The sequence below is a fragment of the Brassica rapa genome, chromosome A07, assembly GCF_000309985.2.
Source record: "Brassica rapa cultivar Chiifu-401-42 chromosome A07, CAAS_Brap_v3.01, whole genome shotgun sequence".
Lineage (NCBI taxonomy): Eukaryota > Viridiplantae > Streptophyta > Magnoliopsida > Brassicales > Brassicaceae > Brassica > Brassica rapa.
This window is the reverse complement of record NC_024801.2, coordinates 3106420-3122691: the sequence shown is the minus strand read 5'-3', so window position 1 is coordinate 3122691 and position 16272 is coordinate 3106420. Positions and strand designations below refer to the sequence as shown.

At 38.1% G+C, this 16272-nt stretch overlaps 2 protein-coding genes across 5 annotated transcripts; both read left to right on the top strand.

The window, feature by feature from the left end:
- Positions 1–5439: 5439 nt before the first annotated feature.
- LOC103846238 lies at positions 5440–6177 on the top strand. Its single transcript, XM_009123135.1, has 2 exons — positions 5440–6003; positions 6088–6177. The coding sequence occupies exons 1-2, from the start codon at positions 5440–5442 to the stop codon at positions 6175–6177; spliced, it is 654 nt and encodes a 217-aa protein (XP_009121383.1).
- Positions 6178–12310: 6133 nt separating this feature from the next.
- On the top strand, positions 12311–16054 carry LOC103846001 (pectin acetylesterase 2). 4 transcript variants are annotated; one of them, XM_009122923.3, is made up of 12 exons: positions 12311–13232; positions 13320–13402; positions 13479–13608; positions 13682–13755; positions 13830–13919; positions 14020–14141; positions 14223–14283; positions 14364–14417; positions 14517–14594; positions 14687–14792; positions 15031–15176; positions 15511–16054. In XM_009122923.3, exons 1-12 carry the CDS (start codon positions 13028–13030, stop codon positions 15511–15513), a joined length of 1152 nt encoding a protein of 383 aa, XP_009121171.1. In that variant the 5' UTR covers positions 12311–13027; the 3' UTR covers positions 15514–16054. The 4 variants fall into 4 exon arrangements, 3 of the variants coding, with proteins under 3 accessions (XP_009121171.1, XP_009121168.1, XP_009121169.1); XM_009122920.3 differs by having other exon boundaries at positions 15501–16054; XR_004449422.1 differs by lacking the exon at positions 15511–16054 and having other exon boundaries at positions 14687–14883; positions 15031–15118.
- Positions 16055–16272: the final 218 nt, after the last annotated feature.

The following is a 16272-nucleotide window of genomic DNA, read 5'->3' as shown; positions in this document are numbered from 1 at the left end:
CCGGAAAAGTAGAATAATACAAAGATCTTATTTAGTCTAAGAATACCTAAGATCAATTTCTTCTTAAATTCGTTGAAAACACCTGTGTTCTAGCAGAAAACAAGGAATAAAAAGAAATCTCTTATCTTTTATTAATCAAATCATCAACTGAATACAAACTTAAACTTAAACAGCTATATATAAGAAAACCATAAAACCCTAAAACAATAAAGATGATTATCCTAATAATAAATAAAACATTAAATAATTAAGATATTAATTCTAAATATCTTAATCTACATCAAATAAATCATCAATCATAAAAGAAAAGATGACTATCAATATGTATCATTGGATGAAGATACATATTTATATAGAATGGAGTAGATTAGATATATTTATAGCATGTGAACAAGCTATATTTATATGTTCATATTCAAAATATTGGTACACAACTTTCTGTAGTCATTTGTTTCCACTAACTTTATCGAGTTTTTTTTGGACAAAGGTTATCTAATCTATTAATTTAAGTTCCTATTTTTTTTTTATCTATTATTAACCAACTATAAATTTGATTTTTGTTTAATTATAACAAAATCTGTTGAGAAAAAAATCTAACATAGTCTTACTTAAAAATTTAAATATTTTTATAAATAATGCATTTTCGAAATTAGTAATATAATATTATTATAAATAAATTTTAAATAAAATTTTCTTATAAAGCAATAAAATAAAAACTTTATACAATTTTTTTTATAAATTCTATAACTATATTATGTATTATATAGAAATAGAAGTGCATACAAATTAAATATTACAAAATTATATTAAATAAGTAAATGAACAAAATTTATTTTTTAAAATTGTTTCATTTGAATAAATTATCACTCATCATAAAAATGACTTAAATTTTGTAGAACCTGCACACTCTTAAACTCTATCTTTTGAGCTTTAATTCGGCTTTACATTGTCATTGATCTTCTTTAACATTGTCATTGATCTTTTGAGATCATATTTTCCCCTTTCTTTAACATTAGTGATCTTTAAAGGAAACATTTATACACTTTATCCCCAACTTGTTGAAAAAACGCAGAGTATAGCTAATAACAAATATGAAGTGAAGCATGAAAAATAACAAATATAAAAGGCCTAACAAACATATTTAATGATTTTATAAAATATAATTACAATTTTGGAGTGAATATTGAAGGATGTAATAAACCTTTTGAAAATATGGAGAAAGAATCTAAACACTGGAAAGTGAGCTAGTGCAACTTCATAATCATTTTGAATTGACACCCTACCTATTATAATACTGCACTATACTGATTACTTATCAATCCAACCGACACTAAATGAAAAGGATGAGACCGCTTGTTGGAGTTTCTTTGTGCACGCAAGAGACGCAACACCAGCCTTTCTCCATTTTCATATCAGTCTCCATTTTCATATCACTCAAAGATTTTGTAACTTTTCAGAACCATATATGGAATATAAACTTTCAAAATAATAAAACAGTAAAAACTAATTGTACAACCTGAGGCTTGGAAATGATGACAAATTCATTAAGCTCAGCTATAGTAAGAAGCTCAACCTTTGCATAGCCTCTCAGCAATGAAGGAACAGGGGTGTTTCCAATGTCTTTGGAAACCATCCTGTATTGTTACAGAGTACGTGGGAGTGTATTATGGATGTAATAATTTATGAATCATCAAACACTTACTCGTAAAACTGAATATCCCCTGCATCAGTTTCCTTGTCGAAAAATACATGTGTAATGTGTTCTCGAGGTGGCGTTCAAGAACAAACATCTTGCAGAAAAATATTCCATGTGTGTTTGAAGAATACATTACTACACTCCTCACATGTAAGCACTAAATTTTAGGGTTGGCCCAACCCATCCAAATAATTTAAGAGCCATAACACTAATGCATTACTCCTAAAATATTTAGTGCTAATTTAGGACAGGGTTAAAGAACTACATGGTTTTAATAGGGTTGAACACTGTTAGATAAATATTTTTTTGGTAAACAACAATAATTTTGGTGTACAATTAAAACTTCTAAAATGAAATTTTCTTAGAAAATTGTAAAATTGAGTTTTTTTTTTCGCCAAAATCGTAAAAATAAGGATTTTTTGTCAAAATCGAAAAAAGATTTTTTCTGCGAAATCGAGTTTTTCCGTCAAACCAGACAAAGTGAGTTTTTCCACCAACCCCGAAAAAGTGAGTTTTTCTATTAAAACCACAAAACAAAATTTTTTCGCCAAAACTGTAAAATTGAGATTTTCCGTCAAAACCGTACAAACGAGATTTCCCGCAAAAATGAGTTTTTCTGCAAAACGAGATTTCTCACCAAACCATTAAATTAAGATTTCCCATCAAAACCATAAAATTGAGTTTTCTCACAAAACATGATTTCCGGCCAAAAACGTAAAACAAGATTTCCCGCCAAAATTGTAAAACCGAGTTTTCCAGCCAAAACCGTAAAATCGAATTTTCCCGCAAAATGTGATTTCTTGCCAAAACCGTTAAACACGATTTCTCGCCAAAACCGTAATATTGAGTTTTTCCGCCAAACCGTGATATTAAGTTTTTCCGCCAAAATCGTAAAAATCGAATATTCCCAAAAAATGAGATTTTTCGCCAAAACCGTAAAAACAAGTCCTGTCAAACTCGCAGAAATGAGATTTCTCACCAGAAGAATAAAATCGTTTTTTTTTTCCAAAATCACAAAATCGAGTTTTCCGCCAAAATCAAAATTTTCACCAAAATAAAAAAATAACTTTTTTCGCCTATCACAAGTTACTTAAACTATTTTTTTTTTTTTGCCAAAATCAAAATCAAAATTTTTTCTCCTATCACAAGTTTCTTAATAACTTTTTTCGCCTAAATCAAATTCTTAACGAAAGTGAGTTCTACCATAATATTTAATTAAAACTATAAAATTTTAGTTACTTAATTTAATTATAATCAAAAGTTATTATTAGTATGTAAATATTAAATTATAAAAATAAAAATTGAACTATAAGCAGTGGAATATGGTGTTGAATTTTATTTAACAAAACTACTATAAATGTTTAAAATAAAGTCAATGTTGAATAATTAGATAGAAAAGAGAAAAAATGATGTGGAATATTAAAAGAGAGTGAATTGATACAACTGATACGATTCCCTCATCAGTTTAGACGTAAGAGAATTGTATCATGTGTAATTAAGAGTTTGTTAGTAGAGACCCGCAGATTTAAGATTTGTTGCTTTAGATTTTAGCTTTCTGTTTTTTGGTTACATAATTATTTTCAAAACATCTAAATCACTAAATAAAAATCGTACAGTACTTGATATTCAAAGGTAGTATATTTCCTTTTTTTTTAGATTCGTTTTTGGAAGGTAAAGCATGATTGGTTTAAAATAAAGCTATAAAAAGATTTAAGGGAAATACCTTCCTAAAGCCTTAAAATGGTTTTTGTCACACATATAATCTCTAAAAATCAAATGATCAAAACGTTTCATTAAAGAGGTAAATATACAATTATATCCCTATTGTTAACTAATATAAACTTAGGATTTAGAATTAAGAAGTTCAGTTTTGGAAGTAAAATTTAAAAATTTTAAAAATAGAAAATAAATATTAAAAATTTAAAGATGGTTTCAAAAAACAGTGTCGAGTTTCAAAGAGAAAACTATAAAAAAAAATCAATTTTTTTTCCTATAAAAAATCGAATTTCAAACAATATAATTGGAAACTATAATATTTTATTTATTTATTTGTATTTATATATCTAAAGTATATGGATTTTTGGTCTCTTTAATAAAATCTATTTGGATCATTTTTCTTTGAAGGCTTTTTTTATAAATTTGTTTTTAAAAAGATCTATTTGAAAAAAATTGGGCAGATTAAGTGGTTGTCCACAGTTTCTACCGTTCTTCCCAATAATATAAAGGTTGCAGCTTCCTATTTGAAAAATCTCTCCGGACCGAAAAGGTTGCTGCTTCCTAATAATATAGCGTAATTTTTTTTTATAAATATATTGAATGTCATTTAGTTTAAAAGAATTTTGGTCATCTCAGAAAAATACAATCTGTTTGTAGCATTCGGCGATCAACCAAATTACATTTAACTTTTCCGATAGAGAGACTTACATAAGGAGACACAATGTGTGTTTGTTTCTTCTTGAGAGACACAATCTGAGTTTGACACACTTTACTTCCACTTTATCCTACCAGCTGTTTTTTATTGGCCAGAAATGCCCCCGCTTGTTGTAACGAGAATGTTTTGTTTTTATTAGTCATGTTATTTCTTTGTAACTGAATTAAGGTTCGGTTGTAATAAATGTAAAGGTAAGTCGGGGACAGCTAATGGATTTACGGTGGGCGAATCTAACGCACAAGATTTAAAGTTTATAAATAAGCGAAATCGAACGGTTGTGGTTAGTATAGTGTCTTAGGATGTGGTTGGTGCAATTAAGAAGGATACGACGTTGTTGCATTTATTAGGGTAAAGCCATTAATTTCCTCCAATTGTTGTTGCTCTCGTTTGATTTTCAGATCTGAGGGAGAAGACTAAGGTGAAAGAGGAAGTGAGACCTACTGTGTCTCTTTCTCACAGTTTCGCGAAACGGACATATCAGCTGTAAGTTTTTTGTAACTTCCTCTTCGAAAGCTGTTACTTGGGTTGATACGGTTATGATATCATGGTTGCTGATGTTAGAAATTATTTTCTGTGTTATTTGTGGTGTGAAGAGCAGATGGATGAGATGTGTTTGGTTATGTGCGGTGGTTGGGTATGTGGTTCAGACGGAAAATGGGAATTCGTGGTGGAGAAGAAAAGAATGGCTAGGATGGTAGCTGTTGAAGTGGGAATGTCCATCAAAGAGCTAGAACGTCTAGTGCTTGCTGAGTTCCGTGTAGGGGAATTGGAGTACGGTGTTTCGTTGTCTTACTGGCCACCGGATAGTTTGGAACTTGCAACCGGGATTAAAACCCCACCTGTAGTGCTTACGAGCGATGGAGCGTTGAAGTATTTTTTCACGCATATGAAGGTGAAGGGGTCTCTGAATCTGTTTGCTACGTTTGAACCTTTTGGAGGAGATGTGTTTGTAGGCTCCGGAAGTAAGAGCGTTGGTTTTGATACACCCGTAATGGATAAGAAATGTGCTGGTAGCCATTTTGGTGGGAAGGGGGAAAACGTGTCTAGATTTTCATCGGCAGTGAGTCGTGTGTATCCACAGGCACAGCACGGGTACTGCATTGTTCATTTAGCAAGGAATGTGAATGCTAGATTTTCATGCAAGGGGCTTGCAAGGATGGTGACAGCCGCAGCCTGTGCTCACAGGATGCGTGACTACAAAAACTAGTGTGACAAGATTAAGGCGGCAAACAATGATTGCGCTATCTATTTAGGTAAGATTGGAACAGCGCACTGGTCGCGGACATACTTCAAAGGTGACCGGTACAACATAATGACAAGTAACATAGCTGAGCAGCTGAACAATGCTTTGGTGGAAGGCAGATCATCCCCAATAGTTGAGTTGCTTATGTTTATACAAGAGATGATGACAAGGTGGTTTAGTGCTCGTAGGAAGAAGTCTGAGAGGCATAGGGGGTTGATGACTGTTGAGGTGGATAAGGTAATGACAAAGAGCATGGCACTGATGAGTGGAAGCAAAATCAATTCAGTTTCTAGTTGGAGCAGTCAGGTTGTAGGGAAGTATGGAGGTTATGACAGCGTAATTTTAGATCAGAAAAAATGTTCCTGCAAGTACTTTGACCACATGAAGATACCATGTGGTCATGCAATGCTCGCTGCTGACAACCTTGGGGTACCTTACGATACACTAGTTGGGCACTGGTACAAGACAGAGGCCTGGAGAGAAACATACGCCGATGTGATCAGTCCAATTGGCGATCCAAGGGATGAGGATATTCCTGAAGAGGTGATGAATAAGGTTTTGATGCCACCTGTGACGAAGAGACCGGCAGGAAGGCGGAAGACAAAACGCTTCCTATCAACAGGAGAAATCCCTGTAAGTTGTTTCTTTAGCCGTATAATCATGTTTGAGGCCCCCCCCTTCTCAGTATATAATCTCAGATGTGGACATGTGTGGCAGGGACCAAATAAGAAGGCGGTACCGAACAAGTGTGGAAGATGCAGGGGGACAGGGCATAACAGGACGAACTGTACGGTTCCGCTGAAATGAGTGGGAGAAGAGACCTTAGGAGGCTTTTGGGGAGAGGAAGGCTTAGGAGGCTTTTGGGGCGATGACGCGTTTGGGTGATGTGGTTAATTTTTTTTTGTTTGAGAACAAACCACCCATAGGATTAACATATGTATTTCGGTTTTCGGTTGATGGATGCTATTATGATGTTTTATGGGCAAGGAATTGTAGGTTTTTTCACACTGAAAAGTGATGTTGGGATTTGGATGATGTGTTTAAGGTGAAGTTTGTTATTATTGTTGTTCTGCTTGTTGACTTATTTTACAGAAATTGGAACATAGATTTTTGACCACTAGGTTGCTATATGGCAGAAAATGATTTTGTGAATTAGCTAACCACGACTTGATAACCGCTATTGACTAGTATACAGAAATATAGGGTAAAGGGTTTAAGAATAGTTTTGGTAAGCCGGAAATTGTAAGCTTGTGGATGGCGGGTGTGTGGTTGGTTTGTTGGGATCCTAATACATAGTTATGTGTAAATATAAGAGATTAGGTAATCTCTTAGGTATAATGAAAGACAGAGAGTTTGGTGGGAGGTTTTAAATACGTGAAGACCATTTTTTTGTTTTGGCGAGCTGAGTGATTTGGGAAAGAAATAAGTATTCTTTTGAGTTAAGGGTTAAGGGTATGGTGTATAGGGTATAGGGGTGTATGGTTTGGGATATACGTTTGTAGTTAGTGAGATCGGTTTGTGTTCGAGACCTGTAAATCAATGTTTCTGAACTTGAGGTTGTTCGGATATGGATTCTCGGAACCAGTTGATTAAATTGTTTTGAAATGTATTGTTCCGATTTGGATGGGTCGAGAAGTTGGTTGTGGTAGGCAGCAGTTCTGAACTAGCTTTGTCTGTTAGGGTTGCGAAACCGTTTTTCGCAGCGGTGGATTCAGTGTAGTGGATGGTAAAACCCGAATGGTATATATGCCGTCCTTATGTATGTGGTTGGGTGGGCGTGGATGTTATGTGTGTGGTTTACGCGCTTGATTATTTGGTTAGAGGTATGCGAGGTATTTGCAATTTGAGAGACTTATTTGGGAAATCAGAGGATGCTTTTGTTAAGAAAATCAATAAAGACACATAATTGCATAGTGGAAGTGATACATTGTTCTCTACTAGAGCATTGAAATAAGTGAAACACTGGATCTACGCATTAGATCTAATACTCTGTAGGACATCAAGAATCTCACAAATATCTGTCTTGAGGTCGAGAAGATCTTGCTTAAGTTGTGTCATGTCTTGTTGGAGAGTGGCTTGTTTATCTGCCAGCATTCCCAACTCTTCGGAGTTGGCTTCGTCAACCCACTTGAAAAGGTGTCCTGGACCGGAGGTTGTCCCGCAACGAAAGAACCTTCGCCCTGGGTTTTCTTGGGTTCTGGATGTGAGAACAATGGTCTGAGACCCACAATGGCACTGCCTGGGTATTCCTTGTACATTTTCCATTTGGTGGAGGCAAATATTTTTTAAGATCTGAGATGAAGAGAGAAGAGGTATTGTGAGTTGGAGATATTATGAGGGGAGATCTACTTTTGTTAGTCTTTAACGAGATTTATCAATGTGTTGGTGGGTCCTGTAACAGGAAAACGTTACAGGGTAGGTTTGAATTCGTGGACGGATAGCGGTGGTTGGAACTATAAGTGTTTTGGTGCGTATGGATCTGTGGATAGTCACGTGTGGTTAGAACAAAATGGTAAGTAATGAGAAATACGTAGTTGATTAGCTAGCATTAGAGTTTTAGTTGGTAGTTTACATAACAAGTCCTAGCCGAGGTGCAAGAAAAACACAAAACAAGTAGCAGCAGCCGATAGGGGCACAATAGTAGTACAAAAAAGGATAAGGTGCCTCCTGAACACAAGAAAAGTCCTAGTAATGAGAAGACTACCCAGTTGTAGTAGGCTGGTAAGCTGGTAGGACGATGGTTTTGTACGCATCCATTGCGTAGACCTTGCGGAACTGGTCAACCATGGCATCTGTGATCCCTGACATGTGTGGATATGGATTGTCGTGGAGGTGCATTTCCATGAACTTCGCACAAACGGGGCCGCAGTCACCAGACCTAAGGTTTTCGTAGGTGCCGGGGATGCGCTCCCATGTAAAAGGTGAGAGGTTGCGAGCGTTGTTCTTTGCCACATAGCGAACAAGGTAGGGTAGCATCTGAAGAATGGGCTTCATGAACTTCAGTACCTTGCCATCGTCGTACAGGGTGGGGGCTGAGTCCATTACTTCAACATGTCCAATGGCGAGGTTGATAGCGAGACCAACCCAGTGCTTGTCTGCCCATATCATAGGAGTGTAGACCGTGTGGACTTCTTTCATCCAAGTTAGACGGGGTGCCAGGATCAATTTTGTCAGTCGAGAGTCCCAACGAAGCCTATCTTTTCTAACTGCGGCTTGGAATTGGCGATCTTTGGACAGCATCAACGAAGTCAATTCAGGCGTCGTAAACACGGAATTGTGCATAAGAAGTACGCTCTTGTGACGTTCCCCAAGAACGTGCATTGGTACGATCATGTGCTGGAGACAAAATGGTAGACATGTTTATATAGTGTATGAAAAAAACGAAGAGGTACAGACATAATATAACACACAAAAGTAGGGGCTTACAAGTGTGTTTGTCCATTGTTGGGGGGTGGCTAGCTGGAGAAGGAAGTAGTTGTTGAAATCGAGCTTTGAAGGTGTAACGTGGAAGCTGGCCGGAGGGATCGGTACAACATAAGGTGTATCAGTAAAGTAGGAGAAGGTATTGAGAGAGGACTGTAAGTGCAACATAAGGTGTACTTACACATTTCTGGCCGCTTTTAGTGTTTTTGAAAAGAGGCTCCAGAGGTCGACAGGCGGAGATGTGATGAGAAGATTTTGTGGGAAATCAGGGCGGTTGAGTGCTTTGTGTAGTGCAATTTCCTCTGCAGACAGTGAGTGAGCTCTGTTTTTTTTGGCCGGCGAGGAGTCACTAAGCTCGCAAACCTCGTCCTCAGCCGTTTGCACCTGCAGAAAATGAGGTGAAGTTATCATTTCTTTGTTTGAGTACGTATTACGCTATCTAAAACTTTTAAATATGAAGAATTAGGGTGTAGAGTGGAGGCAATACATTAACTTCAGCAACAATCTTTCGTACTTTAGTGTCTGGGGAGCCCGAGTAGGTATCTTCTTTATCAACTTCCTCTTTTTTGCCATCCTGCAACCATTATAGAAGTGGTTAGCCAACAAATATAGAAGGTAGTGGGTTGAGGATGTGAAAACAAAGTTACCTTGGCGGTTTCGCGGTTGGGAGAAGACATGAACGATTTGGTGGACCCTTTTAGTGCTGCGAAAGCATTGGGTGACGAGCAATGTGGAGAAAACGCTTGTGGGGACACAGCAGGCTTGGTAGGGGTTGAGTTTGGTGTGGACGTACCGGCAGGCATGTAGGGAGCATAGCATGTACCGGGGTCTGATCCTGACATGACCTCTGGTGAGGTTGGTTTCCCAAGAGGGGTAGCGTCAAACAGGGGTAAAGTAGCTATTTGAGCGAAGTTTTGTGAATGGCTTCCTTGAGTGACGTTAAATGCGTCAACGGGGGGCTTATGTGTGGGAGGGCTGGATGGTGTAGAGACATGGACAGGTGAGGGGTGGGTGGGCGATATCAAATCAGATGATTTGTGTTCAAGTGGTTGTTGGTTGGTAGTTATGTGGGGAGTAGTTATGTGGTCAGGAGTTTGAGGGGCGGGGGTGTGTTGGTCAGGAGCGTGGCGGGTAGAAGAGACTAGAGGCGATTCAGACTGTACGGGGATTAGGTGGTCGACAATTGGGTGATCGGCTGGAGAGGGGTGCTTAGCTTGGTGGGATGCGTGTGCTGTGGGTGTCTGGGAATGGTGGTTAGGTGAGCAGTGGTCAAGTGATTGGTGGTTATGAGAATGGTGGTCGACAATTGGGTGGTTAGGAGAATGGTGTTCAGAATAGCTGTGGTCAATAGAGTGGTGGTCGACAATTGGGTGATTGGCTGGAGAGTGGTGGATAGGTGATTGTTGGTGCTGAGCTTGGTGGTTAGGAGATTGGTGGTTGGAAGAGCGGTATTCAGGAGAGTGGTGGTCCGTAGAGTGGTGGGCAGGAGAGTCGTGAACAGGCAAAAGGTGGTCGGGGGAGTTGTGTGGAAAGTCACTTTGTGTGGGTGTTTGGGTGTTGGGGGTTTGGTGATCGTCTGTGTGGGATGCAAAGCGAGTAGGTGACTTGTGGTTATTCGTATCGTGGTCAGCGGGTGGTTGATGATCTTGTGATGGGTGGTCAGTTTGTTGGTGGGTGGGAGATGGGTGCTGAGGGGAACGTAGAGAGTCTTCATGTTGGTGGAGCTGGTATTGACTGAGAATGGGAGATTGAGACCCCACTAAGCAGTCATCCGTATTCTTTTCCTGAAGAGAAAATTGTAACCATGAATAAGCTCACATTGTTTCTCTTTTGTGGCATTTTCTAAAAATATAGTAGTTTGAAAGTTGTTGTTCTGCGGAATAAATTAGAGGAAATAATCACCTGAATGTCCTGTGGGGTTTGAGGTGTGCTCTTCCGCCGATGCTTGACAAGGCGCTGTGAAAGTAAAGAACCAGTTGTGCTCCTTTTCCGCTTGCGATTTAGAAGGTGGTTCACACGAGTCTTGAGACGCTCGTTGGTGGCTCCAAGAGTGGCGACGGTGGCTTCCAAAGAGGTGACTTGATGTTCCAAAACTGGAACTTTGGCTTCCAATGAAATTACTCTGGCTTCTAACAAGTCGTTGGTAGGAACGGGGGTTGAGGACGAGGCAGCAAACAAGCGGGTGATGCGCCTTTGGGATGTAGTAGATGCTCTTTTCTTAGAGCATTTCCTGGGTTTCAGTTTTGAATCTTTCCTTTTCCTGGGAACAGTATGCTTCTTGTGTTCCGGTTGTAGTGGTGGCGGAGTAACTATGAATACAGGTTCCGAGCAGTCTCCTCCAGGCCACATAGATTTGGTGAATTGATGGTTGTTGGCTATCAGCTGCTCCATGTATCCCACCTTCTCATCAGCCTCTACGTTAGGCCAAACACCCCACCCAGGTTGAGGACCGCGGGCAATTGGGATAATTGGTGTCACGAGTAGCTGCAGAATACACACACACATAAGAACTCTGGACTAGTGAAACAAAAAATTTCTGTTCTTATGTCACAAATCAAGAGATATACTTACAGAGGGGTTAACTTCAACTTGTAAAACCGAGTCAAGTTCAATCGAAGGGTGGCTAGGCAGGTTAGGCTCGGTAAGCTCCATTATTGTCAGCTCGTTAGAAGGAGCAGGGATCTTCGACTGCAGCATTGGTATAGCTCTGAAAGCGAGTAGCTGCAGTGCTAATGGGAATCCGGTGAGACGGAATGATGATTGTTTGAGTTTTTGGACAAGCATACCAACGCGGTCTTCAACTAGCTTGCCTTTCTCGAACTTTGGTGGTTTCATACACCGTACAGTGTGGAGGAAAGATTCACGGCCCCAGGGAAATTCGAGGAAAGCATCTACGTCCCCTAACATCTGGACGTACCTAAGCGTGGGGCGATGAACCTGTTGAGAGGCAATCAACACTCCATCCACGATAATGATAAGGGCGAGCCGGAATCGCCTCTCGTCATCCATTTCTTCGTCATTCTCAAGCTCGTCTGCTAAGTCAGCGATGGTGATGTTGTTGTACTTGCCAATTAACTCCTTCCACATCGGGTCTTTGTGTGCGCCCTTCTGCTTGTTTAAACCCGTTTGGTTGTGATCGGGTGCTTCGTACCCCTCTGGAAATGCTCCACAGTTAAGACCAGTAATGGTCCCAAACTCTTCAAGACTGAATCTCAGGGGGTCTTTACCAAACACAGTCCACAGTGTGTGTTCTTGGTTGCAGAGCAACTGACGAGAGAGGAGACCGTGAATAAGCTTGCACGAAACGGGGCACTGTCGAGCGGGGAGATCAAAAAGCTTTCCAAACGGAGACTCTCTAATCCTTGTAAACACCGGAGAACCCCGAAGAATGTGGCGGAGGAAAGCTAGGATGTTCGGCCTTGAGTAGACATTCAGACAGCGACGTGGGAATCTATCAGTCGCGAAGAGTCTCACGGGAAGACGGTGGTCTACGGCGTCCTCTGCATAATCTGAAAAAAGGGAAAATCGTTAGCGGTGGCTGTCAGTGGAAGATGAATCAACCACGGCGGCGGAAACAGAGAAGGTAACGGAACTCACCTTCCATGTGTGTAATGACGAAACAGAGAAGATGAATCAACCACGGTGGCTGGCTTAGTGTGTAATGACGAAATCGACAATCTCTAGCCGGAAAGGAGAGTTGAGTTTGTAGATCTACAAGAAGTCGGGGGAGAGATGAAATTAGGGTTTGTCCCTTGGAAACTGCAAAGATATTAGATCGATTCCTTCAAAATTTGAATTAAAAAATATCTGAAAAGATATTATTTGTTTTATTCTCTTTATTGTTAATAGTTAGACAATCTAATTCAGTTGTTCTAGTTACAGGACTGAGACATGATTCGTGAAACCGATTTTCAGTAAGAGGAGAGGGCTAAGGTAGACATTTCACTCAGACAAAGTGTCCACAAAGACCAAAGTGACTTAATGTGTAATTGATAAGATGAATTGTGTCTGTGGGCGTAAATATCTCTTTCCGATACCCTGATCTGGTCAAATGCAACATAACAAGCCTGTTAAATCTCCTTAGTCTCGTAATTTTGTGTTATCTCTTAATAATAAAAAAATATGTGGTAATTAAGGCTCCCTCTCTCTCCTCTCAAGTATCTCTCATTCTTATATGCTTTTCTATATAAACCAAGGTTTCTGATCGTGTGAACCACCTTGTGTCTCCTTTGAAATGAAGAAACTTTTATGGAGTCTGACTGTGTTTGGTGTCATCTTAATCTTCCCTGTTAATGGGGTGCCGGAGTTTGATAAAATGGAGAGGCTCCCAGATTTTAATGGGACACATGTTTATCAGACCGAAAATAATGTCTATTCCAAAGCAAAGCCTACAATGGTAGAACTCACTTTCGTTAAAAATCCTGTTGAGAGATCAGCAGGTAACAACTTCTATAACATGATCTGATCCATATTCGCATTTTCCAACATTCATTATTTCATTCGATATAGCACTGTTATTATTGCAGTGTGTCTAGATGGAAGTCCTTCCGGATATCATTTTCATCCCGGGTCCGGTTCAGGAGCAAAGAATTGGATCGTTCAGTTTGAGGTTTGTTGCAATTAGTCTCTCCTGATATATGTTTAAAAATATTAGTCGTACATGATCTCATTTTATGTTTTGATAGGGAGGTGGATGGTGTGGTACCATCGAAGATTGTGTAAATATGAAGAAAACTAGTCATGGATCGTCCAAGTATATGGAGAAACGTATACCTTTTACAGGAATTCTAAGTGACAAAGCCGCGGAAAATCCAGGTTAGTGTCTTATAAATCACCATGTGTGATGTTTATCTCTGTTTACGCTGCTAATACAAACGTTTGTTTGCAGACTTTTATAACTGGAACAAAGTAAAAGTTAGGTCCTGTGACGGTGGATCCTTAATGGGAGACAATGAAAATCAGGTAAGCCAAGTCTAAAACATAAGTGTTTTGTAACCTATTAATTGCTCTATGTTACTCTTGCTACATACAATTAGGATGCAAAACTTCAGTTTAGAGGAAAGCGAATATGGACAGCTGTTATGGTAGACTTGATGACATTCAATGGATTGCGTGAGGCAAAGCAGGTAACCATCGTTTTCGTCGTTGTTTCGTGTATGTATATGTCGTGTAATATCAGTGCCGTGCCTACGTTTCCGGGAGCCTAAGACCTTTATGTCACATTAGGCTCTGCTTTCTGGATGTTCTACTGGAGGCCTTACAGCGATACTTTACTGTGATAATTTTAAATGGTATTACCCTAAAGGCAAAGTAAAATGTCTGAGTGATGCTGGCCTTTTCCTTGATGCGTGAGTGTTTTTCTAGCTACTTACATAAACAAAACTTTCGTATATATATGTTAAATTGTTTTGTAATGTATGTAACTGAAGCACCGATGTCGCTGGAGATCGACCTCTTAGAAATTTATACAGAGATTTAATACAATTACAGGTACGAACACATAAGAGTTGTTATGTGTTTACACTTTGTCTTTACTATACTAATATGATAATTGTGTAATGTTTATACAGAGTGTTACAACACAGCTCCCTAACGAATGTTTAAAACGGCTTAATCCAACTTCGGTATTTGTTTTCATCTTACATCTGTTTAATTTATCTTTATAATAAACCATGCGAAATAGATCCCATAAGAGATTTTACTCAACGCTCCAATATCTGCAGTGTTTTTTCGCGCAAAACCTAATAAACCAAGTGAACACGTCATTGTTTATTCTAAATGCTGCATACGATTCTTGGCAGGCTAGTTTATTCTCTTCTTTAACCCCTGCTTTATCCAAAAAGGGAAAATGTATTGTTTTTTTTTTCTTTTCTGATATATTCTATCTGTGCAGATCCGAGAGGGTTTAACTCCTAAATCTGCAGATCCAAATGGAAGTTGGTCTGACTGTAGACTTAACATCGCAAAGTGCAATGCATCTCAGATAAAGTTCTTGCAAGGTGAAACATCAGCTAATAATGTTCTTGATTTTGAATAGACATCTGAAGTGCTGCTTATTAGATGATTGAGTCGGGAGAGAGAGAGATGAAGGTAGTTAGAAATGTATAAGTCTGTATATTCAGCTCAACTGTACAAATGTATGTATTGTCTCTATTTATACTAAGCAACAGACCCGTTTAGATACATTTACAATACCGGTTTATAACTCTAATACTGCTTTCCAAATGTGTAATACAGGTTTCAGGACTCAGATGGTGAATTTGATCAGTAGTTTTACAAAGCCAAGGAAGAACGGAGTATTTATTAACTCGTGCTTTACTCATTGCCAAACAGAGAATCAGGACACATGGTATTCCAAAAACTCTCCTGCTGTTAAGAACAAGGTAGGCAACATTATTTATTTATTTTTGGTAAAAGGTAGGCAACATTTCAGTTTTTACTATTGATCATGATTTGTATGTTACAATATAATCCGCCAAACAAGCCATTGAAAAGCTAAAAAAAAAACAAATTGGAAAACATCCAAACTAACACCTTTAGCTAATATTCTTGTTTGAACTTTTGTTCTGATCTAATTTTTTTAGACTGACATAAAATGCAAATCCCATACTTTATTAAATCATGTTATTTTCGTTATACTATTTTTGATAATTTTCTTACGATTTAAGTCCAATTATTAATGATGTTTGTTGCATATACCAAAACAGAGAATTGCAGTAGCTGTGGGAGATTGGTATTTCGAAAGAAGAGGAGCGAAACTCATAGACTGTGCTTATCCTTGTGACAAGACTTGCCGCAATGAAGTTGCCGAATGATAAATTGTTTCTATATATTTTGGCATTCAAATCCTTTTTGTCATTCTTATTTTCAACAAATAACCGAAAATAAAGGACAACTGCCTAGAACAATTTAGCTAACCAAATTGCTAGTGTAAAATTAGTATGAACTACTGCTATTATTGGCGATAAATGCAAACATATTTTAGATAATTCTGTATCGATAGATAATGCAAACATATTCTCAATCCTAGCTAGATAAGCTTAATATTATTCCAAGTTGTATTCAATATCTTATTCTACATTGTATCACTTGCTTCACAATGGTTGATCTCTCACATTCATTAGACTATCGTTTAGACTTAAGGGAACTGTATAAACAAATATTTCTGTCTTGTGTAATTCTAGAGAAAAAAATATGTTGCCGAATGTTAAAAGAGAAAAAAAAAATTACCTAATGTAGATGGTTTTAGAAATTAGCAATATAACAAAATTATTAATAAAATTTGTAAAATAAAAAGAGTGAGTTACACTGTTAGACACATTTGTCTTTTTGTTTATTTCATAAGACACATTAGGAGAATAATTAATATTCCCAATGCAATATTTTGACTATTTTACCCTAGGTTCTTTAGGAAATTAGTTGTGTGGTTATTTGGAGAACTAAAAGACATAACTAATATTTTGGTGATATAATAATAGT

Excerpts from the sequence above, each read along its gene's own strand:
- LOC103846001 (XM_009122920.3), top strand. The coding sequence starts at position 13,028 with ATGAAGAAACTTTTATGGAGTCTGACTGTGTTTGGTGTCATCTTAATC. Across the intron at positions 13,756-13,829 it reads TGGGAGACAATGAAAATCAG|GATGCAAAACTTCAGTTTAG; the intron begins GTAAGCCAAGTC and ends ACATACAATTAG. Across the intron at positions 14,595-14,686 it reads CTGCATACGATTCTTGGCAG|ATCCGAGAGGGTTTAACTCC; the intron begins GCTAGTTTATTC and ends CTATCTGTGCAG.
- LOC103846238 (XM_009123135.1), top strand. The coding sequence starts at position 5,440 with ATGACAAGTAACATAGCTGAGCAGCTGAACAATGCTTTGGTGGAAGGC. Across the intron at positions 6,004-6,087 it reads TATCAACAGGAGAAATCCCT|GGACCAAATAAGAAGGCGGT; the intron begins GTAAGTTGTTTC and ends CATGTGTGGCAG.